General features: G+C 32.7%; 2 protein-coding genes across 2 annotated transcripts in view; one reads left to right on the top strand and one right to left on the bottom strand.

Moving 5' to 3' along the window:
• LOC129218495 (uncharacterized) overlaps positions 1 to 4,271 on the top strand; it is a 51,809-nt gene extending 47,538 nt beyond the window's left edge. Inside the window, exon 4 of the mRNA XM_054852781.1 lies at positions 4,006 to 4,271. Coding sequence (XP_054708756.1) covers positions 4,006 to 4,267 — 262 coding nt within the window. The 3' untranslated portion in view covers positions 4,268 to 4,271. The remainder of the gene's footprint in view (positions 1 to 4,005) is intronic.
• Positions 4,272 to 6,473: 2,202 nt separating this feature from the next.
• The window catches only part of LOC129218812 (thyrotropin-releasing hormone-degrading ectoenzyme-like), a 126,299-nt gene continuing 105,117 nt past the window's right edge, over positions 6,474 to 27,655 (bottom strand). The window contains exons 19-22 of the mRNA XM_054853134.1: positions 26,550 to 26,717; positions 9,038 to 9,181; positions 7,939 to 8,020; positions 6,474 to 7,105 (exon numbers count right to left, since the gene is read on the bottom strand). Coding sequence (XP_054709109.1) covers positions 6,953 to 7,105; positions 7,939 to 8,020; positions 9,038 to 9,181; positions 26,550 to 26,717 — 547 coding nt within the window. The 3' untranslated portion in view covers positions 6,474 to 6,952. The remainder of the gene's footprint in view (positions 7,106 to 7,938; positions 8,021 to 9,037; positions 9,182 to 26,549; positions 26,718 to 27,655) is intronic.

The raw sequence follows: 27,655 nt of genomic DNA, 5'->3' as shown, positions 1-27,655 counted from the left end.
AAATACAGAGCGAGAATTTCATAAAAAGGAGTTAATACTTCAATCTCTGTTTAAGGGTTCCCCCCCCCTTCTCATAAGGGGGGTATTTGAAAAAAAATTAAGAAAAAATAAATAAAAAAGGCCGGAGTCGGAGTAGGCTATTTTTCTTCCACTCCTCCGCAGCCCTGGTTCATTGTGCAAAGTCATTTTCAAATGGTCAGGTGTGAAAAGTGGGCTTAGCGTCGAATATGCCTCAAATACAGACTGCGCTGGTAGTAAAAATAAAAAATAAGATTATTTTCTTGAAGGGCGCATGGTTTATTTATGAAATGCAGTTGTTATTTATTTATTTATATTTTTTATTTATTTTATTTTATTATTATTTTTTGTGGTACACCCCCAACCCCATAAAAGAATACATTTCGTGTAAATAAACCTCTTCCCTATTTTTTGTTCCAATTAAAAGTCGTCTAAAATTTTTGGGTTAAGCGTTTGAACTGAGATTCATGAATTTTATGTAATTCCCAGATGTATTTTTTAAATGGTATATTTTTTTTCTTAATGACGTTCGTTGTACGTAGGAAAAACAATAGGTACCCCATATTCAGTTCTTTTATCACTACTTTGTTTTCATTTTAAAACGTAGTTTAAATTAACCAGTAAGCTAAAATTAACTATTGCCAAACATTATATGAGTATTCAAGTTTATGACGCGTTTTACTCACTTAACATTTTTTTTTTTATTTTTGATAGTTAAGACTAAAGCATGTTATGGGGCACCTGTGTATAAAACATTTGATAAATGTGAAAAGTTTAAATGTACCCCACAATGCCCCCGTAAATTATCTTTATGATTTTGCAAGTTTAAACAAGAAGTTCAGTCCAGAACTAAACGAGCGCATACACAAAACCATCGGCGCCTGCGACTACAATGGGCCAATATGCATAGGAACTGGCGTGCTGATTGGCAGCAGGTCGTCTTCTCTGACGAATCCCGCTTCAATTTGTGGCACCATGATGGCCGAATTCGTGTCAGGCGCTATGCCGTTGAACGGCACATTCCGGAGTGCATTATCGAACGCCACAGTGGACGAACACCCGGAGTTATGGTCTGGGGTGCCATAGCATATCATGGACGATCACAATTGCTACGAATTGTGGGCAATTTCAACAGTACCCGGTACATAAACGAAGTTTTACAGCCCCAAGCTATTCCTTTCCTGCAAGGATTGTCAGGAACTATATTCCAGCAGGATAATGCCCGTCCACATGTCGCCAGGACTGTCAAATCCTACCTTGAATCGCAGCACGTACAGTTTCTTCCTTGGCCTGCATATTCCCCGGATATGTCACCGATTGAACATGTGTGGGATTTCGTTGGGCGGCGTCTCGCTCGTGATCCTCGTCCTGTTGCTTCGACAGACGAACTTTGGTTTCGCATACAAGCAATATGGAATTTTCTTCCGCAGGCAAATATTCAAACTTTGTTTCACTCCATGCCGAGTCGTGTAGCAGCTCTTATTGAGGCGCGTGGTGGCCACACAAAACACAAATTTCTATTTCTTTTTATTGATTGTTTGGTTTGAAAATGTAATCATTTATTTTTACCATTACTACTTAACTGTATTAAATTTCATTCAACTATGATGCTTCCTTCATGATGTTGCAATTTTCACAAACAGGTGTGTATATCGACATACCCGGTGGAACTGAAAAAAACTTTAATAAATTTAACACTGGAAAAAATCAACAAGCAGACTAAGGATGTGTGTGCAAGTTTTTTTTTTTTTTCTTTCTTTAACTTCTTTGCGGCAATTTTATTTAGTGATGGAAAAACTGATCACTCTAGATTTAAACTACTTTGAGTGTTTCCCTTCAGAAAAACTTCGTGCGTTTCATAAGAAAAAATGTGCCATTTGCAAAACGTCTTCAAGAGGTTAGCCCCATAATGCAGGACGGATGTTCGATGAGCCACTGCTGGAATACAGAAGCCTGGATAGAACTCTAAAAGAACTAAAAGGTTAATACAACATTATAAGAGGTGTCATCTTCACATTTGCCGGTGACTTTAATCAAACTATTCTTGTGGTTCCCTAGATAAACACTTGCAGATATACTTTAAACCTGTTTAACGTTATATTTAGGAAGATTTTATTGTTCCCGGGGAATTAAAGGTAGTGTTTCTTGATTAGGAAATGAAATGAATCAATTTCTTAGAAAACCTCATAATAACGGAACAAAAAATGTTGCATACTATGATATTTTAAAACAAAAAAATCTGCATTATATGCATTTAAGACACATAATATTTCAACCCGAACAAGTTCAGGACGAGCCTCTAGTACTTGATAGTTTACTTTGATGTAAGTTTATCAAATACAAAATCAACCAGCTTTAGCTGTTTTTGTAGCAGAAGTATCAATTCCTTCTAGGTTTAATTAATATTTGTATTAATTAAATATTTGTATTAGTAAAATACAAGACATCACAGTTGTCTTGTATTTTACTAATACAAATATTTAATCAGAGTTGCAATTGATTTTGAAATCCCTATTATTATAGGGGGACTCACTTCCCCCATAGTGAGGGGATCCACTTACCCATTCTAGAAAGAATTTACGGGGTAAGTGGGACGCCTCCTCTTAAACACTTATTAATAATATTTTATACCAAAATTCTTGCTGCTGTACGAACTTTAAGTAAAACTATACGTGAAAAATTAATTATCACAAAAAATAATAAAAACTAACATGGAAACACCTTTTTGAAAAATGAAAAAAAAATTTCTTTTTATTTTCTCTCTTTTTTTTTTTTTTTTTTTTTTTTTTGACTAGGTGGTGCGAATTAGAAAATGTTTTCACGAAACCTAAATATATGCGAAACCAATTACTGTGATCAAATTTAACATGATCAGTGCAAAAAAGTTTGAAAACTTTATTCATATTTCAGTCTTAGGGGGTGACCCACTTACCTCAGTGACCCACTTCCCCCAACCAACCCTAACAATTTTGCCGCTCTGAAAAGAGTGCAAACTGGGGTGTTAGTTTTCTGAATCGATAGCTATCTTTTATATTTATAGTTATGAAGTAAATGCGCCTCTTGTTTTTCCATTTAACGCTGAGAAATATTTTGGTAGTTACTAAAAACTCACAATTACATACCAATTAAACCGCGATCTGATTTTTAAAAAAATATTTAAAAAAACAGCAATGTCAGGTCCTTAAGAATTAATCCTTTTTAAAGCTTATTGCAAAGAAAATTCGTTTTTGGTAAACGAGAAACGCTTGTTTGGGAGAAATGTCGTGAGGGTGTTCTTGAAAGATGCTATTTCAAGAATCTATTAATGGTGTTCCTGGAGTATCAATTACAAGCTTGATATTGACAATATATGACAAACCTGCCAGTTATTGGTTGGATGCCCATAACTAGTCTATGTAACTAACCCTATGTACCATCTACAAGAAAAATCATAATAACGAAATTAGTTGGATCCAAAATTTATAGCCAACTGAAGCATGAGTGACATTCATAAAAAAAAGGTGTTCGTTTTTTCTGAAAATGATGATCTGAAAGGATATCCTTAAAATGATAATGACTGGTACAGCAATAGTCCCATAAGCTGACTTCATAATTAAACTATCGATATATGAGGGATTATCGGGAGCAGTCTCCTCACAGTTCTTAACCGTTTAATTAGGTGAATATAATTGGCGCTGAATCATTTTAAATCTTGCTAAAATGTACTACAGAACAAAATATGCTCTAAAACTTTTCAATTCATCTGTAAGCATTTTGTATAGATACATAGAGGATGTCCAACAATTTTGTGCCCCGTTTTTCTATTTGTACGTAATTCTTTATCAAATGTTATATTTGAAATAAGTTTTATATTCTTTCACATTAATGTAATGAAACTTTGGAAAAACTTTCAAAACAATTTGATTATGTGGAACCAAATCATATTATTTGATTTTTTCCGTTTTATTACATTTAAGTATTGAACATTTTTTTCCTTTTATTTTACAGCGCTTTTGATGCATTTGTATTCTGTAAGCACAACTACGCAAGTCAAGATTGTGGCAATGAAGCATCAAAGTTTCTTCAGCAGCATTTCGATCGCATTACGAATCCATTGCTTCACGAGCATTGTGCTCCCTATATGTTTGGAAAAGGAACATGTGATGTGAACTCTATTGCACGAGGGCGAACAATATCGCCATTTTTAACTTTTATATTGTTTCTACTTTTTCAGAAGTTTTTTATAATGATTGTTTTAATCGATAGATAATAGTTCCAGACGATAAAAATTAATATCCTCAATTAATATTTAATAATGTTTTATTCGAAATTTTTACTTTTCATAACTGTGTTGTTAAATATGATGTTATCTAAAAAGTTCACTTACTTTCTGTGTATTATAGATTATAAAAATTTATAATTTCTAATAATTTCAAGAGCTGTTGTCTTTTCTTTTCTTTTTTTTTTACAACGTGGAGGCACTCGTGCCATTCGATATTCACTCTGCTGTTAAAATTAGAAGCCATGTAACCCTTTACAGTTACTGCGCAAACTTGAAATTGCACAAAACATTTTTTTTTCATTTCTCGTTTTAATTCGTTCATTTAATTCAGGAGTTGTTAAAAATTTCAAATGCTACTATCTAGTAATTATCGAATCCCTCATTAAAACATCTGTAAACTACCTTAATCAAAACGTTTCATATGCCATCTGATATAACCTGGACCAAATAAATTTGAAACTTTTACTAAAACGCAATCTGACTTTCAGACACATTATGTGTTTATACCTACATGTGTGTTTGTATTTTAATATAATTTGGGAAGGTTGCCATCAATAAACCGGTTCCATGACTAGACCGTGAAGATATTTTCCGTACCAGAGTTTATGCACACGTGTAATCAGTTTAAGTACTTTCCTTTGTCTGAAAACAATCTACTGCCTAGTCTTCAAGTAGCTAAAATTACTTCATCATATCGGTCAGATAAGATTTCTACCATTCTCTTACTAATTATTGAGGTTTTCATTTAGTTATAACATGCTTTGAATATCAGATCAATTAAACATGAACATGGACTGAAAAGAATGCCTTTTCAATTCCCCATACTTCATGTTTCGTCATGATTCGAAACAGCAGTAACACCTATAAGAATTTTCAAAACGACGCAGTTGCTATCATTGGACCGCTATGTGTTTTCACAGATGGACCACCTGACAAAGTGGTTCATTCATGGAAAATCGGAAATATTCTTGTAACTTAAGCTCAATTGCCTTTGGAAATTGCTCAAAGTGAATCATATTTTGAAATATAGAAGAGAATTTTGGAATTACTTCCGAAAAATTGGGGGTATTAGCTTTTCAAGAGGTTGAGAAAAATAACATCTTTCTCTATACTGTATTGAGTGCATCAAATCTTTCTGGGATATCTCGACGCCTGAAGGGAAGATGAATAACTAGTTAGTATTGGAGGATTTGAACTTTTATTTTAACACAAAATATTTATTCGTATAATTGTATCATGCAGAAAATTTAGCTTACCCTAAAAACACCTCAAATTATATAGATACGACGAAAACCATACAAACCGAATGTCTACTTCTCCTTTAAGATTATTAAAACATAAACGGCGAAAGCTTAATTTAGTGCTTGATATGATAATAAAAGAAATAAATGAATGATGTATCAACGCGTATGCGGTTTTTCGGAAATCTATAACTTAACGGTTTTTTCCCGAAGGAGTTAAGTTATAAATTTCAGCTCCAGGTGTCATTTTGTCTTATTTGTTTTGTTAGTTTCCATTTTTTGCTATTTATACTGCTTTCTATCCCATCGTGTTGCTTTCCTCGGATGCCTCTTCATCTAAAATCTCATACTTCTTTGCATTGAAAAGGTGTTCCTGATAACACCGAAACACGTGTCTGCAGTAATTTTCAATTTTTGTGCATTAAAACGTTGGTGCACCATTCATTCGATTTTCAGGCCCAAAGGTGTTAGTTAAATATTTCAGTTTTCAGTGAATATGACACGATTTTTTAAATTTCAGATTAAAATCGTATTTTAGTGTTTTACCGTAGCACAAGTATTTATGAAAACAGTTTATACATGAAACAAGATAGAAAACTATAGTTACAAATTCTAACTCCACTGCATGACAAGATGACTGAAGTAAACAATACAAAGTAAAGAGTGCTATAAACAAATTTAGTTTGTTTTGCAGTGAACACCACAAAGAGCTTACATTTTTATTTCATTTCACACAAACTCATTACATTTACTATAGTTAATAACAACAAATACTTTTGAGAATTTAAATTGTCCTTATAAGCAATATAATAAGTTGTTCAGAAAAATATACCACCAGATGAAAAATAAAATGCTGATAAAAAAATATATTCAAAAAACAATGTATTTACAATCTTTAAGTCTTGAGCAAACCTATTTTAGCATACAATTATTCCTTTACAAAACGCAAGCACTATAATTTAAAGCTGCGTATGGTGCATTTTTACAAGAAACGAAACAGATTTTTCATTTGATTATTACCTGATTCAAAGAATCAGTTTCAATCATAACTTTATTTTAAATTCTATTTTTAAATTTAGTTACGTTGAATGTCTGTACACATGAATAAAAAAAAATATAAATGTGAGTAAGAAGTAGCTTCTTACGAACAAACCATATGATTTTTTTTCACATACAAAAACCATGTATTTACTTCTCAAAAACTTCATATTTTCATTTGAACGAGAAAACTACTCATTAATATTGTAAAATGCAGTGACCTTGCTAAATTCTAAGCAATTTTAAAAATAGAAATAAATATTAAAAAAATCATTAAATTCTCTGCTTTAAAGACTTTTTTCCCCCCGACAAAACTGGTTTTTCTATTAAAACCGTTCATCGCTACTCAGGATTTTTAAGATCCTTTGAGCAAATTTTAGAGTAAGCATAAAGTCTAGTCTAAAGAATTTTCTTCAAGCCATCTATGAACTGTTTCGTATTTATGAACCATCCAATTGTAGTTATTAGTTGATTTCTGCAGAGATTCTCGCATAGCCTTGTAAAACCCATGAAACCTATCTTCTCTTCTCTTCATAAAACTTGCTAACTATTAGAAGAAAAAAAGCATGTAAAATATGCAAATGAAAAATGTTAGCAAATATGTAAATATGGGGAGGATAACTATTGAAAATGTCTTATGGTACCGATGAAAGCGTAAATTATATTTATTTAACAATAACATAAGCATTTGCGAATAATCGTGATAAAATAATAATGTAACTCTTTAAAGAGTAACAGAAAATATATTTACATTTGTGAAATATCCTATTGGTAAGTTTTTGAGGTAAGCAAAAAATAGACAATTCCATCAGAAGGATACAAAGCAGTACACCTACAGCTAACGAACACCAATTTTGAGCAGCAACTTTCATGCGTTTTTATAGTTTGTTACTCTGTTAAATAGAATCCTTACATTTCAATATTCTTCTACCGTTTCCTTATTAAGGACGATTCTTTCCTCACTGGAACATTAACTCATATTCAAACCTCACGAAAATGTGTAAATTTTCGTAAAGTTTACTCCGAGCATTTTTTACAAATCAATTTCGTCAAACACGGCGTAAATTTTGTAAGATTTAAGCATGCGTTTTCGAGTGTATACGAATATCAAAAATTATGGTTTCGTTTGAAAAAGTATTTAAAGAAATATGAACCGTGAAAAAAAGAACGCACTTTAAAACCGCTTCGTTCTTCATCGTATCTCAAATATTAAACAGTTAACTAACCGCAGGGCGACTACATTACCCATCTACGGTGACTCGTGCAACCCGCCTGCGACGGTTTGATGTAATCCGCCATCGGCTGTGTATTTTGGGGACACGGTGTACTTAAAAATCACAAAAGAAAAAGTTCGTAAAATTAATCAAAAGTCCCTCTTACCTCAGAAACTTCATTTTCAGTCCTCAGTGCCGCAGTAGCATAGTGTACAATTGCAGATCCACCAAGGCCATGGGAGCCAAATCTAAATGCAAGAACTCAAACTTAAATCGCGCTCTTACTCCAGATGTCTCACAACATTTAAAACATTATTCATGACTTTCGAATTGACTTTCTTCGCCACTAATGTCATATAACATTTAAACATTAAATTATTTTGCACAATAAGTCATATAGAACGCATATAACACAGAAGATACATGAAAAAAAGGTAAGTTTGAGCGTATAAGTAAAGCTTTAATTTAGTTGAGTAAACAGAAATGGGTTCTAAAACATAAAAACGACTGCCACAAAAAATTGACTAAACTTAAAAAGAAAAATAATAAACTTACAGGAAAAGGTTTTTAATGCTGAAACCCTTTTAAAAAAATTTTTCTCCTAAATTTTTCTTTCCAGTTTTCCCTTGTGATTTTTATGGAAAATTAGGATAGAGATTTTATTGTAACGAATAATTTGAAAAAGGTTTTAATGTGCACGGAGCTGCTTGAAATACCGAAAAATGCTTGCAATTTTAACGAGATATTTTTGCATCGCTTTTGCTTTTTTTTTTTTTTTTTTTGTAATTCAGGCATCAAATATTGTTTTGTAAATTTGTTAAAATTCATGAAAGCATGATGTTTTAGTCATTCGCGACTTTCAGCAAGTTTAAAATACACATACACATTTTTGGTACGAGTCATATTTTAAACTTCAGAAATGACAGCTTGATAAAAGGTGTTGCATTAGAAAAAAAAACTCAATTTTTCGATGGCTCCATTCAAACGTATTGAAGAGTTTTCCTGATAAAGACTGCTAGTGCTTTCAATTAGCTTTCTTATATTTCGGTACGGTTTGTAATGTTGAAAATTAAACCTTAATTATAACTTAAAATTTGTGTAGTTAATCAGTTTTGTGAATTTATTATTATTATTATTTTTATTTATTTGTTTATTTTCAATTATTATTATTTGTTTTGAACTTTCTGGAAATAAAGCTACTGTTTAGAGAAAACAATATTGAGTTATTATTGAGTTACTTTATAAAAATAATAATAAAAACCTACCTAGCGGTGATATCTTCTAGATGGTCCTTGAAAAAGTCGTAAATGACATCCCTTCCATTAAAGTTTTCTGCGACATATAAAAATACGTCACTTCCATCTTGTAATGGTATTCCAGACTCGGTATCCAAAGCGCTTCTCAATAACCTACGAGTATAAGTGGGGGAAAATATTAATTGCGTGACATATATTTTAAACGACAAATTCAACAAGAGGTTACCGTATTTTGCTTAGGTAAAGCTTCTTTAAAACAAAATGTATTTTGGTTTACATCTGTTACTGAATTCAGAGAAACTTTAGTCGAGTCTGCGGCGATAGTTAGATGGGAAAATGATCCGTTTTGAAGTTTCTGGAACTATAATAAATTGATTTTATTTATTTATTTTTCTTTTTCTTGTTCCAGTTTAGCATTGTGACTTTCTAAAATAGTTTTTTTTATACAAACTCTACGTTAATATACTTATTTGCATGAAAATGGCAAACATAAGATTGACTATACCCAAACTACTGCATGGATAAGGGAATATGAACCGTATAGTAATGATTGACGGTTTGATTGTGACAACTGATTGTGCGGTTTGTTCATAGTCTAATTGAATTTTTTCACAAAGTGTATTGAATAATACTTTTAGACTTCACTATGATGACCTTTTGGGAACTGTTTTGAAAGACTTGTCAATATTTGCCCTTAAAATTATTTTGTGTGTCACTTTTAGCATTTTCTAATTATTTAACTCTACCTTTTAGTTGCAATGATAAAGAATCTATGTCCTCTCAAAAATCGCTAAAGCTCATTTTTCGAGCCTTACTTTTCGAATCAATATTTTCTCGTACCCAATTATTAACTGGCGAAACATACTTTTAAAGCTTATAGCTATTTTCTCTTCCGCTTATAGCATTTTACTTTTTATTGCACCTTTTCAACATTTTAAGGAAATAAGATTCTTTAACGTAAGTCTGAGTGGTGAACGTTAGAAGTATGTTGAAATCAGTATAACTTTCTTGATGAAATTATACTTATGTTGGCGTGATGAGAGTGTATTTTTAAAATGCACAGTCGTGCTAGTTCGAGTGACATCTTAAACTGGAAGGGCTTTTATTCCAGCTAGTAGAAACTACAAATTCCTACTTTTCAACTTGGCAGCAGATTTCTTTTTCATCGGTCTGCGATGCATATTAAAAATCCCAAAGATAGTCTATAAGATAAACCTATATAAGATTTATCTTAAAATCTAAATCAACACTGAAAAATGCATAAAAATGAGATGCTATGCTTCAAAACCAAAAGTACAAACTAACAGTGGCAGATTTACTACGTCGCAGTTGTCAGGGGCTTTTTAAGGATCGCGAATGGGGTCCTAAAGGGCACATGAAAAATATTTTTAACCGACTTCAAAAAAGGAGGTTATGATTTCGTCTTGCGACATTTTATGTATGTTTTCGTATTACTCCAAGAATACTGGACCGGTTTGAAAATTTCTTTTTTTGTTTCAAAGGGCATACTTTCCAGATGGTCTCATGTTAATTTTGTCTGGATCTGATGAGGGGTCTCGGAGAAATATAGGAAACTTTGAATTTCATACGCGTTGTAGCTACGTAGACCAGCTTTCGTTAGCTGCGCGATAAGTCAGGTCAGGTGATTCTTTTGGCGTGAATGGTGCATTTTTTCGACGGAGGAATCTTGTCTTGAAAAATATTTAATTCTCACGCATCGGTATATTTGATTTTCACCGCGCTGCCTGTTAATTTTAATTATAGTCTTACTAATGTATTTATTACTTATGTAGCAAGTCAGTAAAGTAAATGCATTTTGCTACGAAAATAATTGAATTAATTAATTTAATATAGAAGAAATTTTGCTAATAAATAACTTCATTTAGTCATTGAAGGTTTTTTTTTTTTTTTTTTTGAATAAATATTTCAGCTTTGAAATATATTTAGTGTTCAATTCAAGAATTCAAGGGGAAATGAAGGTAAAAATCCCCCCCCCCGCCCCTCCCGACGATTAAATTTATATTCCTTATTTAATATATCGTAACTAGTGTACTATTTCTGAAGTTTGACAAGTATTCTAGATTTAATATTTCATGGCGCCGTCAGTTTGATTTACTGTTATGGCAATACTAACTAACAGACTTCGTTGGAACTTTTTTATGTACTATGCTCCCCGATTACTAGAAGACGCCTGGACCGGTTAGGGAAATTCTTTTTCTGTTTGAAATGGTATACTTCTCCTGGTCGTATAATGGTCTTCAAGTCCGGGTACGAAGGATCCTGGAGAAATCGTGGGAACTCTTCAAATTTCGTACTCGCGCTTTGTTGTTTGTAAATTCATAGCGTTTCACCTAGTGAAACGATTTTTATGTTTTTTTTTTTTTTTTTAAATTTAATGAATAGGAGTGATCTAACTTAGGTCCCAAACCATTGCTTTACCACATTTGTTCTTTAGAAAAAAAAGTTATTGGCAAAAAACAATAATCTTCATTTAATTTTAATATTAAACGATTAGATATGAAATCCATTGTTAAAGGCAGTGCTATAAAACAAAGGTACATTCTTAACTCGGTGTTAAAGAAAGTACCATAAAACATTAATATTAATCACGGGAGCCCTTTAAGGACGGGGGGGTTGAGGAATATTTTTTCTTTTCAGGGGGCTCTTGCTTTGGGGGAGTACCCCCCTAAATATTTCCCCTGTATTAATCATTAGTAGTCATATTGCAAATTTTGAATAAAGACTCTTCTGAAGCAAACAGGAAATTCATTTAGTATCATTGCTTTAGAAGTATTTTGATCTTCATATATACAACATCACAGTAGATACTCTACTGTGAATGTGTATGTTGTTCCAGTGTGGTGTTGATCTATAACGTGGCCAACTAAAGAGAAACGCAACTTTTTCCACGAGTTACGTGGCACTTATTATTTTGAAATGTAAAATAGTTAGGAAAACCATTGACATTTAAAATGGTTCTAATTAAATTAGCGCACAAATAAATCCTGGAGAGGAACAAAGATCAATTTTTAGTGCCAATCGTATAAAATGTTATGCGCATTAAGATTTTTTCTTTTTTCAACCGACTTCAAAAAAGACGTTCTCAATTCGTCGGAATCTTTTTATGTATGTCCCCCGTAAACTCAAACACGCATAGTCCAATTTAGAAAATTCTTTTTTTTCTCGTTTGAAAAGGCATATACTACCCAGGTGATCCCATGGTCATCAGGTCAGCATCTGAGGATGGGATCCTTGAAAAATCAAGAAAACTATACAAATTATATGGGCAAAAGCGATTTCTGTTGTTTTTTAGTGACTCGTGATTTTTTTTCGGAAAGCATACTTTGATGAAGTCAAACTGATGATGAAGACAATTTTCTTTGTAAATAATTGCGCATTTGAAAAAGCCTTTCTTCAGTCTTCGGAAGTCTCCGAGACGCTGTGCTATATTTCTTTTTCTATTTTGCTCATCTTAGCTGTTTTCAGACTCCTGTGGTAGACGCTTTCTCACTCGAGATGTACGGAAGGAGTGTACTACATACTCTACCCTACGTACTTATTTTATATTTACACCACTAAAAAGCAAAAAATAATTTATTTTCAAATAAAAAAAGAACCATTTTCAAAAAACAAAGAGGAACTATAAAGTAAAAAAAAATAATTGATCATACTTACATAGGAACATACGATTTCCTACCCAAACGTATAAATCAAATTTATTTTACAATTTCAGTACAAAAATGAACTAAACTAAACACCCAATTATAAAATAAACACTGATTTTAATTACTATACGATGAACTATTTTAATACCTAACTAATTATGTACGATCTCTTAATTTTTAATAACCATTTCAAGTAGGGGCCTCCTATAAACTACTACCTAACGTAACTGACAACCCACCAAATCCTGTGTTAAACACTAATTCAACAAAACGCGAAAGTCTTGAAAACTGAACCTACTCAGTTACGTTAGGGAATAGTTTATAGGAGTCCCCGACTTCAAATGGTTATTAAAAATTAAGAGATCGTATATAATTAGTTAAGTATTCAAATAATTCATCGTATAGTAATTAAAATCAGTGTTAATTGTAAAATTGGGTGTTTAGTTTAGTTGATTTTCTACTGGAATTGTAAAATAAATATGATTTATACGTTTGGGTAGGAAAACGTATTAAGTATGACCAATTATTTTTAACTTTTCAGTTCCTCTTTTCTTTTTTTTTTTTTTTTTTGAAGTTCTCTTCTTTTTTATTTGAAAATAATTTATACGTAGTTCTGTTCATCTCAAAGGGTTCCAAAAATGCATTGCGAAGGGCCCCCAAACGTGTAAATCCGCCACTGCATACTACCTGTGCATTAGTTAAGTAGACCGTGACTCCTAGAAAAGACGGTACAAATCTCCGTTTGCTGAAATTTACTATTTCAAGAATCTGCGACGTACGCCACACAGGTGCGCTATTTCTGCTACCTTAAATTTCAATCTTTAGCTACTGCACGTGCGAAGAATTTCACTTTCTTAAGATATTTTACCCCAGTAAAATCGCATTTGAGTGCGGTACTTGTGCCAGTTTCAACCTACTTCGTCCGTGTTATTTGAAGGATTTTTAATTATCGTAAAAGTGCGCTTCTTCGGGCCTCCGAATTGTTTGTTCGGATTCATCGAAATAGTAGGGTAGACCGGGGCACGGTTACGCATTGGGTACGTTTACGCAGTGCCCTTTTTTCAAAGCGAGTTATAAATGGAGAGCCAACAGCCATACTAGATCGATGCTACTCCCTAGCAAATATTCTCACGAGTTTTTGAGAATCAGTCGAGCTTCAGTTTAGCATGCAGATAGGAAAATCTGTTTTCTACTGAGTCGAGTAAATTTTGTATTGAACGTTTAGAAGCTTATTGTGAATAAATAACTTTGTTGAAAAAAAATAAATATGTAAAAAATAGCAGAATTTTATCCTTTTTTTTGAGAATTGTATTTATATGGACAGAAAAGTTATTAAATTTTGTTGCACGTTAAAAATAAATCCAAACTTGCTGACGGGGCACGTTTACGCATTTTCATCGGGGCACATTTACGCACCTTCTTACTGTGTCTTACCACTATGTCTTACTTCTAAACGGCCCCTGGACGTTTTTTCGCTCTGCACTGTCTCAAACCTTTAGTATTTTCAGGTTATTTAGTTTTGAAAATCATAATTAATTTTTAATTAAGTAATAGATTCGTATCTTATAGCTTACAATCATATAGCGTTGTCTTCATGCCTGTTCAGCTTTAACTTTATACACTACTAGTCGACCCATGCGGAACTCCGCACTATGCTTCGAATCGTTTCATAAGGCATTTCGCTTTTTAAAAATTTCAAAGGAAAATCATTATGAAGAAGAACCGAAAAAAAGTAAGAGCAAAAGAGAAGGCATGTAATTTAAAGACATCAGTAACAAAACCTCGTTAAATACAACGCTGTGATAATTTGATCATCGCTCACCTTTTGGCGGTACATATTTTCAATGCAAACATAAATAGCATTAAAAGTGAGTGAGTAGTGACTCGTGAAAAAGCAATATTTGTGCGTGTGAAAAAACAGGTTGTGGCAAATACAGTCCTGCCCATCTGAGCATCTGACAGGGAAAAAAAGAAACATTAAAGAGATATTTATTGGCACGGATTCGAATTGGCGCCATCCTGATTAACAGCCCGACACCCCAACAAACCTAGCAATTGCGCCTTCCTTTTCGAAAACTATTCATTGAAGGAATGCGTGGTAAAAAACAGCAAAAAAGCTTTTTGCCAAAAAATAATAATAATAATAAGATCATGCTTCTATATTTTGTCATTAACCAGCATGATACGATTTAAAATTATTCGTAAAGCATGGAATTTGATTAAAGAATGACGAAGATCTCACGTAGCGATTGAAATAAGCATTCTAGAGAAGTAATAATTTAGATTGAAAATAAGTGTTTTTATCTTTGAATATTGAACTATTTCACCTTGCTTTAACAGTTACGGCTTAGCTGCCCGCACATGTTTCTCTTTTAATCGAACACTTAAAATTCAAAACCAAAACCAGTTGAACTGAGTCCGTTTTTTAAGTGTAATTTTTCGAACGTAGACAAAATGTATTTTTTTTTTCAGCAGAAAGCAGAGGAGTAGAAAATGATTTCTTGCTAATGAAGTTGATAATAATTTTAATGCTTTATATCGTATTTGCGCGAATAAAAAATTAAAGGTTTACTGGGTGAAACTCGTAGTTTTAACTTGGCGTAGTATTTTTTCATTTGTACAAAAGGTTGAACACTGCTATTAGAAACATCTACATTTCAGCATACAATGAAAATGTTTTTCTGCACAAAAAGGATTTCCTATAGGTAAAACTAATACTTTTTTATGCTTATATTATGCTGAGTGATCTGGATGTAGTCAGAGCTTTAAAAAAAGGAAGAACACCCTTCGATTAGCAGTCAACTTATCTGAATGATAACTGTAACTAGCATTCCCACTGCATTTATTTTATTACGTGTGTATGTTATGAGTACATGTAATGCGTAATACTAATATACATTTGATATTATGTCGGACAGCCCAAGCTTGCCCGAAGTTCAGATAGTTTATAGCCGAACGCTGTACCGAAAAAAACTTATCAATTTAACCAAACAATTAATTCCAGTGCTTTTAAGCTTTATTAAAATATGAACACAAACACACACACACACACAGTCTTTTTTTTGCCTAAAGCGACGTAAAAAATTGGAAAACTGCATTAGAACTTTGCAAAAAAAAAAATGCATAAGAACTACAGCTGCATCAAGGTTTTCAAACAGCAAGGTGCGTTTTCGAAAACTTGATTTTTCGACTATAAGTCTATTTTTCGTCATTAGCCAGCCTGATAAGTTTTAAAATGAGAAGGGAATAATATATAAGATAAGATATTGAAGAGAAATGTTTTTATTTTTGAACATTTTTACAATTCGTTACCGCAGGCTGCTTGAACCGTTATGACTTAGATGGCAGCACGTGTTCATCATTTAACAGCACGGTTAAAATACAAAATAAATTGATTTATGCTCTAATATATTTTACCCTTCAAATTGAGGTAGTATTTTTTTTATTTGTACAAAGAGTCAAAAACTCATTAGAAGAATCTATATTTCAATATACGATTTATTATTTTTTTCTGAACAAAAAATAATTCTATATTGTAGTCTGAAATCTTAAACCTGTTACTTATATTTTCGCTTACATTATGCTTTAATTTTCTAACCTGAGCCAAAGCTTTAAAAAAAAAAAGAAAAACGCACAATTCCGAAGTAATTTAGCACAAAGTTACATCAAGTTTTCATAACAGCAAGGAGCGTTTCTTTCTCATTTATTCTATTCCCTCACATTTGTTATTCACTTATTTAAGTGTTCATGCAATGCGCGGTATTTCTCTAATCTTTTGATGCAGATTGTCCGGACGTGGGCCCGAACACTCATTCTCCAGGTTACGAGGAGAACGCTCTGCCGATCAAGCTATTCAGCTCTGCCGGTCATAGTGCAAGTAAAAGTTATGAGTTTAATCGAAAATCTCATTCTGGTTCCTTAAAACAGGTTTTTCGGCCGAAAAAAAAACAATTTTTAGACCGTGGGTCTATTTTTCGTCAGTAGCCAGCACCATAAGCTTTAAAATAAGGTGTAAATCAAAGAAATCGGTCAAGAATTGAGGAAAATCTGGCGTAGAAACCAAAAACAGGCTACAGAAATAATATATAAGGATTCAGTCTGTAATACATATTCCTTATTTTAACTCTTTAAGACCGGGAAGGGGGGAATTTTTTCGATCAAGCTATTTTGGAAATGGAATCGTCCACTCTGAAGGGGGCTTCGGCAGCATCTCGTCAGTTCTTGTGTGCACTAATTACAGGAGGCGTGGTAAGCTGTCACCTTAATCGCTGTCGCGCTTCAGGCGTGCAGCCTTTTTCGCTATTTACCTAAACTAGTGTTTATCGCGTATGTTGGTTCAGCTGTCTGCGATCCATAGACACATGGGATGTTTTAAAATTAGGAATAAAACATCTGAATTGCAAAAAAAAATATTCAAAAATCAAAAGCCACTTCGGAATGATGAATTTCAAAGGGAAAAAATAGAACAAGTCGCGTGAATGAAAAAGAATGAATATAAAAGTTTCTTCATTTCCCCCTTCCTCCCGAAATGCGGGCATCTTCACAAGTTATTAGTTATCAATCCTTGTAGTTGTATTGCCATTGGGAATTGTACATCACTGTCACTTGTCCCATCAGTTGAAAATACTTCGGTCGGAAGAAAGGATCTTTGAGGTGGTCTCACAGCGTGACTTTCCATCAGTTCCTAACCATATTGCTAATAAGTTCGGGTTTTTTTTTTTCTTTTTTGGATATCATGTTCAGCCTACAGCGCGAAATGCCTAACCTTTCTAGCAGCTTTAGTTTTTGGAAACATTTCTCCCGATTTCGATTGATTAAAAAAGTTTGAGCACAGCCAATAACTTTTATTCTTCTGCAGAATAATAAATTATAAAACATATAGTTCTTTTTAATACATGTTTTCCTTTTTTATAAAGTTATTGAAAAAGGCTATAATAAAATTATAAAACATTCTTTTTTCAGAAATATAAATATTTTTTAGATTTTTAAGAGACATATTTTAGAATTACAGAAAATCAGAAAAAATATATATAACAGGGGCATGGCGAGAGAAGGTTTGCCGGGTTGATTCCCAAATCCCTTAACTTTCGCATACTGATTGTAAATCTTAATATATCTTATACACATATATTAGCCGCCTTCAACGCGTAGATGATATTAATCATAAATAAAAACATTACAGTTCAAGCACAAGCTTAAGATTTATTATGCAATAATTTAAATTTTCCAATTTCAATCAATTCCATTTGCACAAACTAATGAGAATAATTACTGAAAGAATGTTTTTGAAACTATTTTCAAACATTTGGAAGAAATTGCACCCCTATCTCTTTTCCATTTCTGAGTATACTACGGACAAGTAATAAAAGCTATCCCAGTCAGGAGAAAAAAAAGGAAAGTTAAAAGAAAATAATAGAAAGATAATTTTTCAAGAGTAATTACGAAAAAAAAAATCTTTTCCTCAAAAAACGGGGGTTAAGAGAATGCTTAGTGGGGAAGCCACGAAATCTTATTTATTTCCCCCCTTTTTTTCTTTTTTAAAATAAAACTAGTCTATGTAATTGGATTTTGACATTACTTATTAAATGACAGATAAAAATGGAGTTTGGCGTCAAAATTTGGGATGAATAGCCACCGTAGACTAACTCTTCCAGAGCCGGATTTAGTGGAGGGCAGGCGGGGCTACTGCCCCGGGGCCTCCAAAATAAAATTTTTACAAAATATCCTAGCTTTCACGGGTCGAAAATATCGGATATGTACATATATATCAAAATATTCGGATATACAGTAGAAGACCATTATAACGCACACCTTGGGACCAGAGCTTTTGCGTTATACAGGTTCTTGCGTTATATAGGTCATTTCACAAATTTTGAAACTAAAGTTCAGAATATGTCTCTATATTAGCACTTCAGAATGAGTTTTATCTGCAATGAGTATTAAAGCACCAACATTACAATTAGTTATTCACAAATAAATATGTTTCACAATCAAACGAAAGTGCATTATCCTGCACTTCTGCTAGCTTCTTGGTTTGCGTAACAGCTGCATTTGCAAGAGCCATCTGGTATTTTCTGTTTACTGTAAGGGGGGTACTAATTTCCATTTAAAAGCTTTGGATTAAGATGGAAAGATGAAAAACTGTTTCAAAATAACAATTTTTATGTTTGCATAACAAAACAGAGGTATTTTTTTAACTTCAAAACCTATTGTTTACTTCTGGAAAGTTGTACGGTTTATAGAGAATTGCGTTATATAGGTCGGCTTTATAATGGTCTTCTACTGTATATCAAAGTATCGGATATTTTCGAAAATATGATGATCTTTTCGAACCCTGATTAGGGGCCTCCACTCCTTCGTTTGCCCCGGGGCCTCCACACTTCCAAATCCGGCCATGAACTCTTCCAATTATAATCTTCATTCCAATGAAATAACATAAGAAAAATTCAGTTTTTTTTTTTTTTTGGAGTTTTTTGGTTTTATTCCCGCAAAATAAATTAATACGTAAAATCAATCCGAGTAGAAATAATTTTTCAGTCGATTGTTAATTTTTTAACTCTGAAAAGTTAGAGGGCAGGGCCCCTTTACTTTTGAAAGTAAGGTAAAATTGCCCCCCGCCCCTCCAACCCACAAACACACAAGTTGCCATGGTTATCGTATATAACTAGCTAATCGAATATGATAAAGATGAGAGCATACAACTTTTTAACATAGAAATGCAAGATAGATAAATCTGTACTGAACGAAAGTTTTCTTGTTTTGATGCAACTCTGAAATCGCTTAATTATTATTGACAACAATTTCATATTGGGGGAAGGAGGTGACATTTGTTTTCTCTTAAAAAATCAATTAATTCTAAATTAGTGCTAAAAGTGTAAATGCAACAGATGTAGAAGCACAGATTTAGATTTTCTTTATATTTATCAGTAAGTAAAATGCTGTATGACATGATTTTAAAGAAATATTCCCTAAAATTTATTCTGATGATGTTTTCCTGAATAATGCCATTTATACAGAAGTAAATATGTACTTTAATTTGTTTGAAGAATTTAGCAATTAATTTATATTTTCAAGGAAACAAAGTAGTGGGATGTGCTACTGAAAGCAAGAGATAATGTCTTTTTAAATTGATTAAATGAATTTAGGAAAGAATTAAATCCGATTTTTTGGTGCTTGTTACATTACAATCGTTAAAGTAATATTACAATGTGACTTAGCGCCATTAGAAATTTCTGTTTATCCCACTTCAGAGACAACTGTTTTTGAAGATTTAAACAGATTGTCATTTTTCACCTTTTTTTTTTTTTTTTTGTAAATCATGGTTCTGAATTTACATGTTGACAAACTGACTGAATTTCCCAAATTAATGAATAACATGTTGTTCAGAAGAAAACTAGGAAATGCTATTTTGTGATTAAATTTTTATAAGTGCAAATATATATTATATTGCTAGCAAGCATCACTTTACTCAAAATTTTGAACTCAAAAGGTAAAGTGGATAATACGGTAGTTTGTAAATTGTATAATATCGTAACAAAATTCATTTCTTTTGACCATTTTGAGAGAACTAGTATCTAAGGCATCTTCTATAGTCACCCGTGCGACCTGAATACTGGAGTTGGTTGACCCATGCATACATTTTTACATGTTATGTGTGTTTTAAGTCCTTATGGAATTATGACCTCCTATCTCACTTTTTGTGGGGCGCTACTGTTTGGGTAACAGTTGTGTGGTGGGGTGCAGTATATTTTCACGAGCAAGTTAAAGCTCTGGGCAGATTTGTTTTGTTTAGATGCCTTCCAAGCTCTGATTTGCTGAGTAATACTTTTAAGTTTCTAAAACTGGAAAGAAATAATTACATTTGGGTTGAAAATAAAAATAATGAAAATAGAAAAGGTTAATAGATGGCGAAATATTGCAAGTAGTAATTGCACACCCGTGTTTCGAGGTTCCTTGTAAACCTGAAGCATGTATATGCAGTTATTTGCAAAGTTTGTGCTTTAATGTTGTACGAATTATCATAAAAATTATACAAAACATTAATTTATAAATCCTAGAATAGAATTTATTTTTAAAAAATTGGTACAAAAAAGTGAGGATTAGAAGTGGAGGAAATTGAAACGAAATCGTACAACGCATTCATCTTTTCTCATTTTTTGAGGAAGCCAAGCGACATCAAGTTATTAGCAGCTCCCCATTCATGCAGTTGTCGCTATCACTTGCTAAATAGCTATCGGCTAGAAGAAAGGGTCTTCTTCGGGGAGGTCTCGCAGTAGGGTGTCTTCTTCTACCCACCACCCCTGAATTCGCAGAACTCGGCCGGGTACGGGCGGACTCGGATCTAAGTTACAAAGCCGTATACGGCCGGCCTCGGTCTTAAGGAGTTAAAGATGGTATGACATTACGTTGAGAACCACGCTACATGCCAAAATAATGAAAAGGCTTATCATTATTTTGACATCAAAAGTGACAACCTAGTGGGGGATAATACAAGTATTTCTCCCACTAGGCCTTTCACATCTTCACATATGGTTTACTCCAACTGAATACACTTGAAAAAGTAGGACCAAAGCTTAGGAATCATAAAAGGATTGTGAGCATCCTGTTTTGTTTTTTTTTTCCCAACTGATACTCCAAATAAAGAAGCCCTCAGACAAAAGCAGTTACAAGCTACTAAGAAAAAAACAGAATGGGCAGACCAAAAAAAAAAAGGAGAAATTACTTTAAAATTTATAAGTGTCTATGAAGCAGAAATAGAAGACATCAAAGAAAAAAGTATGAAACCAAAACCAGCGACAGGGAAACAGTTAGCGCACTCTGTAAAAACGAAATTAATGAACGATTCAGTTTACGAAGTAGAAAATTGTGCTTGCATCTGTTGTTTGAAAGCACACAACCAATCGAAAAAAGGACAAGACAGGGTTCAATGTCTTAGATGTTATAACGCAGTCCCATGACAATATACGAAAAGGAATTACTTTATTTTTGTTAGTTAAATCAAACAGTGATGAAGAAGATGAATAAATAGTTTCTGTTTTTAATTAGCAGTAAGCCCTATGATTTTAGTGTAGACTATAAAATGTTCTTTAATTGATTATTTGTGATTTTCTCATTTTCAAAGTGTTTTAAGAAAAATTAAACATTTAAATTTGATTAAATATCTATAGCACTTGGTATCAATTTTATTATGCGTAAACGTGCCCCACTCGATGCATAAACATGCCCCGAGTTTACGCAACTGATTTGGGCTCAAAAAAATACTTTTTTTACGGTTAAAAACACAAGCGGAACAACGTCTGAGTATACAAATTTTAACTTCATTAACTGCTTTATAAAACCACAATGTCTGAAATTTCCTAAGTTCAAACATAAAAATTAGAAAATTCATTGAAAAAAGTCCTCGTAAAGGTGCCCCGGTCTACCTTACATAAATTAATATAATAGCAAAAGAAAGATTAAATCAGAAGATACTATTCTTTTTCTTCTATCTCCTTCTTCTAGAAGAAACTTCTATTCTTTTATTTACTGACTCAAGTTAAAAAATGACTTTATGGTTTCGCACATTGCAAGCACAACTTCTTCTACGTGATGAAATTGTTCTCTCTTCTTAATTAAAAATTCCTCGAAACTACAAATTCATGAAAAATTATGAATTAAAAATATATAACTTTTAACATTCTTGCACGAGCATACATACTCATGCTTTTTAATGAAAGGAATGCAATACAAATTTGAAAGTAATTTTTATTTTTCACTAGAAGCAAATTAAACAAAACACACGTCAAAACTAAAAATGAATAACAGTAACTTTTATATATATATATATATATATATATATATATATATATATATATATATATATATATATATATATATATATATATATATATATATATATATATATATATATATATATATATATATATATATATATATATATATATATATATATATTTATATATATATATATATATATATATATATATATATATATATATATATATATATATATATATATATATATATATATATATATATAAATATAAGCTCAAAAGTACGAAAACAGCATTTAATATGCATGGAAATACTTTTGCATTTTTTGAGTAAGTTATATTAAGATTGTTTCATTTATATAATGAAAAGTTTTTTTTTACTTAACTTCATAGTTCCTCTGCATTTTTCATTTAACTAGTTTTAGCCAGGTCTGGATTGCCCAATAGGCCACCCTAAGCCCTGGCCTAAGGGCGCAAGCCGAAAGGCGCACATTCCAGTTAAAAAGAAAATTAATTAACATCTTGTTGGAAAAAAAAAAGTGGCGCGTTAGTAAAAATGAAGAAGCAAAGTTCAACTAGAACAGATTGCAACCAGCCCGTTAGGCAGAAAAAAAGCAATTGGAGGATAGGGAAGGGGCGTAATGATAGAGTCGAGTTCCATTTCTGGTCAAAGCAGATAATTTTCAATGTCTTTGACTTGAGCAGTATTTTCTTTAAAATATAGCTTTGTACAGGGGCGGACTGGGTCTTCCAAGAGGGCGTCGACCTTGACTCCCAAAGGACTCACAGGTTCGAGGAGGCAAAAAAAAAAATGATGTAAGTTATCGGGGTTCGGGGTTTGATTCCAACATATTATTTTTATGAATGTATTTATTCAAAATTTCACCACGAAGATCGCAAAAAAAAAAAAAAAACGGATAAAAATACATGGGATGCCCCGAAATATGTTTTAAATAGAAGAAAATTAAAATATATATAGAAAGAGTGATTCAGAACATTGAAAGGTTGGAGACACCAGGAATTCTAAATATTTCTAAGGTAAAAAAAAGAATGGAAAACAAAAGTGCATCAAGAAATTCACGAGTCTAGATATTTAAATCGCCCAAAATTTTGTTTTTACGACTTCAATTTCGAAACAACTATGGAAGAGAGTTACCGAACCCTATTCCTTCTCGTAATGTCATCAGAGATGGTTTCCAATTTCGTATTTTGGTTTTCAATTTTGAAACCTTTCTGGTGAAGAATGGTTGCCCCCCATCTATGTTCGGTAATCATAAAAGATGTTTTACGATTTTTTGGTTTTCAGTTTCAAAAAGTTTTCTCGCTAGAGTCACCAAACGCCCTACATCAAATAAATAAATTAATAAATAAAATCGTTTAAAGTTGCGCAGTAGGACCTCATTTTCAAAAAAATTTCAGGAGGGCTCTCCCGACTCCCATCGTTCCCCAACATCATTAGTTAAAGGTCGCCGAAAATTTCGTTTTAAAAACTAATTTTTACGTGGGAAGGGGGGGGGAGAGTTCCTGACTTCATCCCTTTCTTCAACATCATAAAAGATAACGTACAATTACGCATGTAGGACTTCAGTTACGAAAACTTTCCTGGACGAGTTCCAAAGGCCATTACTTTCCGTTAAAATAGCCTTAGACTGCCTAAAAAAGCATTTCTAACGCTTCAATTTCAAAAAATTTACGGGGGAGTACCCCAAACTCCCCTCTTTTGTACATCATCGAAAGTAAACAAAGAAAGAAATCCATCCCTCATTTTGTCAAACAGGGTGGAAGCAGGAAATCTTTAACTGTCACTTTGCGCTACTAAGCCTCTGGTAATGGCTGGGGGGGATGGGGGGATACGATTTCGATAGAGTTCGGATATATGAGGTGGGGTGTAATATCAAAGTTTGGCTTTGGGCGTAAATTGATGTTAATCCGGCTCTGGTTTTAGCCAATGAAAATTTCTTTCCGTTGGAAGAGACTTTGGTTGTTGAGTGATTAGCAAAAATATGCTTTCCTTTTTTCATTTCTACTTTCTATTTTCCGAGCAAATGTTTTAAAAAGTTTGCAAAAGCACTGTCATAATTTTCTTTCATATTAGTAAGAAAACTTTTTTATATCATATTTTTAAAAAAACATTGAGAATAATCACAGAAATAAGGTAAGACAAACAACGTTAGAAAAAGCACAAATTTGCCAATTACAGAAGACACGAGTTTCGGTATTACAGGGAACGCCTTTTTCAATGCAAAAAATAATGAGCTTATGGATGAAAAGACATCCGACAAAAGCCAAGAGCAGATAAGCATGCAGCTTAAAAGATAAAAACAGCGGATTAACCAAACACCAATGGCAAAGTTATAAACCGATCAGGAACCAATAGGAATGCAAGCAAAGGCCAATAGCTTTCTCTTAGGTACGAAACCCAGAAAGAAGGAATTCAATTGGACAAAGATTAAGCCGAAGCTTAAACAAAAAGAAAAGAAATTGTCAGTAACCGTGAACCGCAAGAAAGGAAAAGCTGAATGGAAAACCATGAAATAAAATAAACAGAAACAAAAATATTGGAAAAAAGGAAAAATAAAGGTAAATAGAAGAAAATTGGGGGGGGGGATGTCAACAAGACAAAAAGGTAAAAATAAACAAAGGAAGATAGATAAAAATGAATGGGAAAAAAGGGGGGACTGGGGAAAGGACAGTATTAAAGTTATAGGAGCCAAATGTTGGAAAAATATGGAACTGCACTAAGATCGTTAACTAAGTTAGAACTGTTCCTCAAAATATGAAAGGATTCCCAAAAGACAAGATCTGATGAATTGGGGCATCAGATCTTGTCTTGATTGGGGCATCAGATCTTGTCAATTGTAGTTGTATAGGCAAGTTTACAACTACAATTAATTCTATGAATTCCACAACAATTAAGAGAGTAAATAGGATCTTTAAGAGAAGAGAATGAAAGTTTATTAATAGGAGAGAACACCACCTGGAATTGGAAACGTTTTAGAATCTTAGCAACCTGACAGCTTACAAGAATTTGGTTGTTTTGCCTTTCTTTCCATCTGTAAGCTATCAGGTTGCTAAGATTCTAAAACGTTTCCAATTCCAGGTGGTGTTCTCTCCTATTAATAAATTTTCATTCTCTTCTCTTGAAGATCCTATTCACCCTCTTAATTGTTGTGGAATTTGTAGAATAAATTGTAGTTGTAAACTTGCCTATATTGGACAGACTCGGCGTGCTTTAAAAATTCGCTTGAAAGAGCATCAAAATTATGTGAAAAAACAACAATTAAATAAGTCTAGTATTGCTCAACATTGTTGGGATTCGAATCACTCTTTTGATTTTAACTCTTATCAGATTATCCAAAAATGCCCCAATTCATCAGATCTTGACTTTTGGGAATCCTTTCATATTTTGAGAAACAGTTCAAACTTAGTTAAAGATCTTAGTGCAGTTCCATATTTTTCCAACATTTGGCTAACATATCTTTAATACTGTCCTTTCCCCCATCCCCCCCCCCTATTTTCCCATTCATTTTTATCTATCTTCCTTTGTTTAGTTTTACCTTTTTGTCTTGTTGACATCCCCCCCCCCCCAATTTTCTTCTATTTATCATTATTTTTCCTTGTTTCGAATTTTTTTTGTTTCTGTTTATTTTATTTCATGGTTTTCCATTCCGCTTTTCCTTTCTTGCGGTTCACAGTTACTGACAATTTCTTTTCTTTTTGTTTAAGCTTCGGCTTAATCTTTGTCAAATTGAATTCTTTCTTTCTGGGTTTTGTACCTAAGAGAAAGCTCTTGGCCTTTGCTTGCATTCCTGTTGGTTCCTGATCGGTTTATAACTTTGTCATTGGTGCTTGGCTAATCCGCTGTTTTTATCTTTTAAGCTGCATGCTTATCTGCTCTTGGCTTTTGTCGGATGTCTTTTCATTCATAAGCTCATTATTTTTTACATTGAAAAAGGCGTTCCCTGTAACGCCGAAACACGTGTCTGCTGTAATTGGCAAATTTGTGCTTTTTCTAACGTTGTTTGTCTTACTTTACTGTTCAGCACAAAGGTATTTATTTATCTTAATCACAGAAGTGCTTACTTTTTGAGTAGTTCTTTTTCTTTTGTGCATGCCAGTGACTTCAAAAAAATGTTCTTTTGAACCCTGAAGTTTTCTTTCAAATATCTTTTTCTCATCAGTTCCCATTCTTCAACAGTTCCCTTCGCAATTCCTGTGCACAATACCACTTCTTGATCATCTGTTGCTATTCTGTAATAAAAAATAGCAGTTAAAACTGCTTTTTCGCACTTTAATTTCAAAAACAAATCCAAGAACTTATTTTGATTACTATTTTCCAGTTACTGTTTATACTTAAGATCTATTTGAATCATTATTTTCTCATTCTTTTAAAATAATATTTTCTGGTACATTTATTAATTAATTTTATTGCATTGGGAAAAATATCCCACTGAATGTAAAAGTCATTATTTTGATATTTTCAAGCTTGGAGAAAAGATGTAATCGGGGTTAAAAAATTCTTACGCGGAAAAAGAAGGTTCACTCAAAAAAAAAAAAAAACTACATGCTTCAGAGTTACACATAATTGTTTTTCAAAAGGTTTTTTTTTTTTCTAAGTTAATACACTTCCATGTGCGCACCTTTCGTATTTCTGAGAAGATTCAGACGAGTTCCAAAATCACGCCAGGAACTAGCGCAGCCAGAATTTACTTTCTGGTATGTGAGGGTTTGATCACAGCAGTTTTTTTTTTTTTTTGGATATTAACTGTCGTATTAGAATTAGCAATATTTGTTAAAAAAAGATTCTGGGAGTTGATCCTCATCAATCCCTCTAGGCGCTTCTGAGAGTTTTTTTCTTTCATTAAAGCCATTTTTAGTTTTCGACGTTAGCGCCATCTACATGTCTTTATTTAATTCTGTAGCAATGTTGGGGGGGGGGGGGGACTTTATGACATAAAGATCGAAATAAAAAAACATTATGCATAAACGTTGGTTATTTTTTTTAATGCAAGACTTTATACACACTCTGTACAATTTGATGCATTATATTATAAAATCGAACTAACAAACATTTATTCCTATAAATACTACTTCCTATAAATAATATTCACACCGTAAAAAAAAAAAAAAAAAAAAAAAAAAATCCGCTGGAATTCGTTTCAGGTGTAACGGTTTTCCTATATTTAATG

The sequence above is a fragment of the Uloborus diversus genome, chromosome 3, assembly GCF_026930045.1.
Source record: "Uloborus diversus isolate 005 chromosome 3, Udiv.v.3.1, whole genome shotgun sequence".
Lineage (NCBI taxonomy): Eukaryota > Metazoa > Arthropoda > Arachnida > Araneae > Uloboridae > Uloborus > Uloborus diversus.
This window is presented reverse-complemented; position numbering and strand designations above follow the sequence as displayed.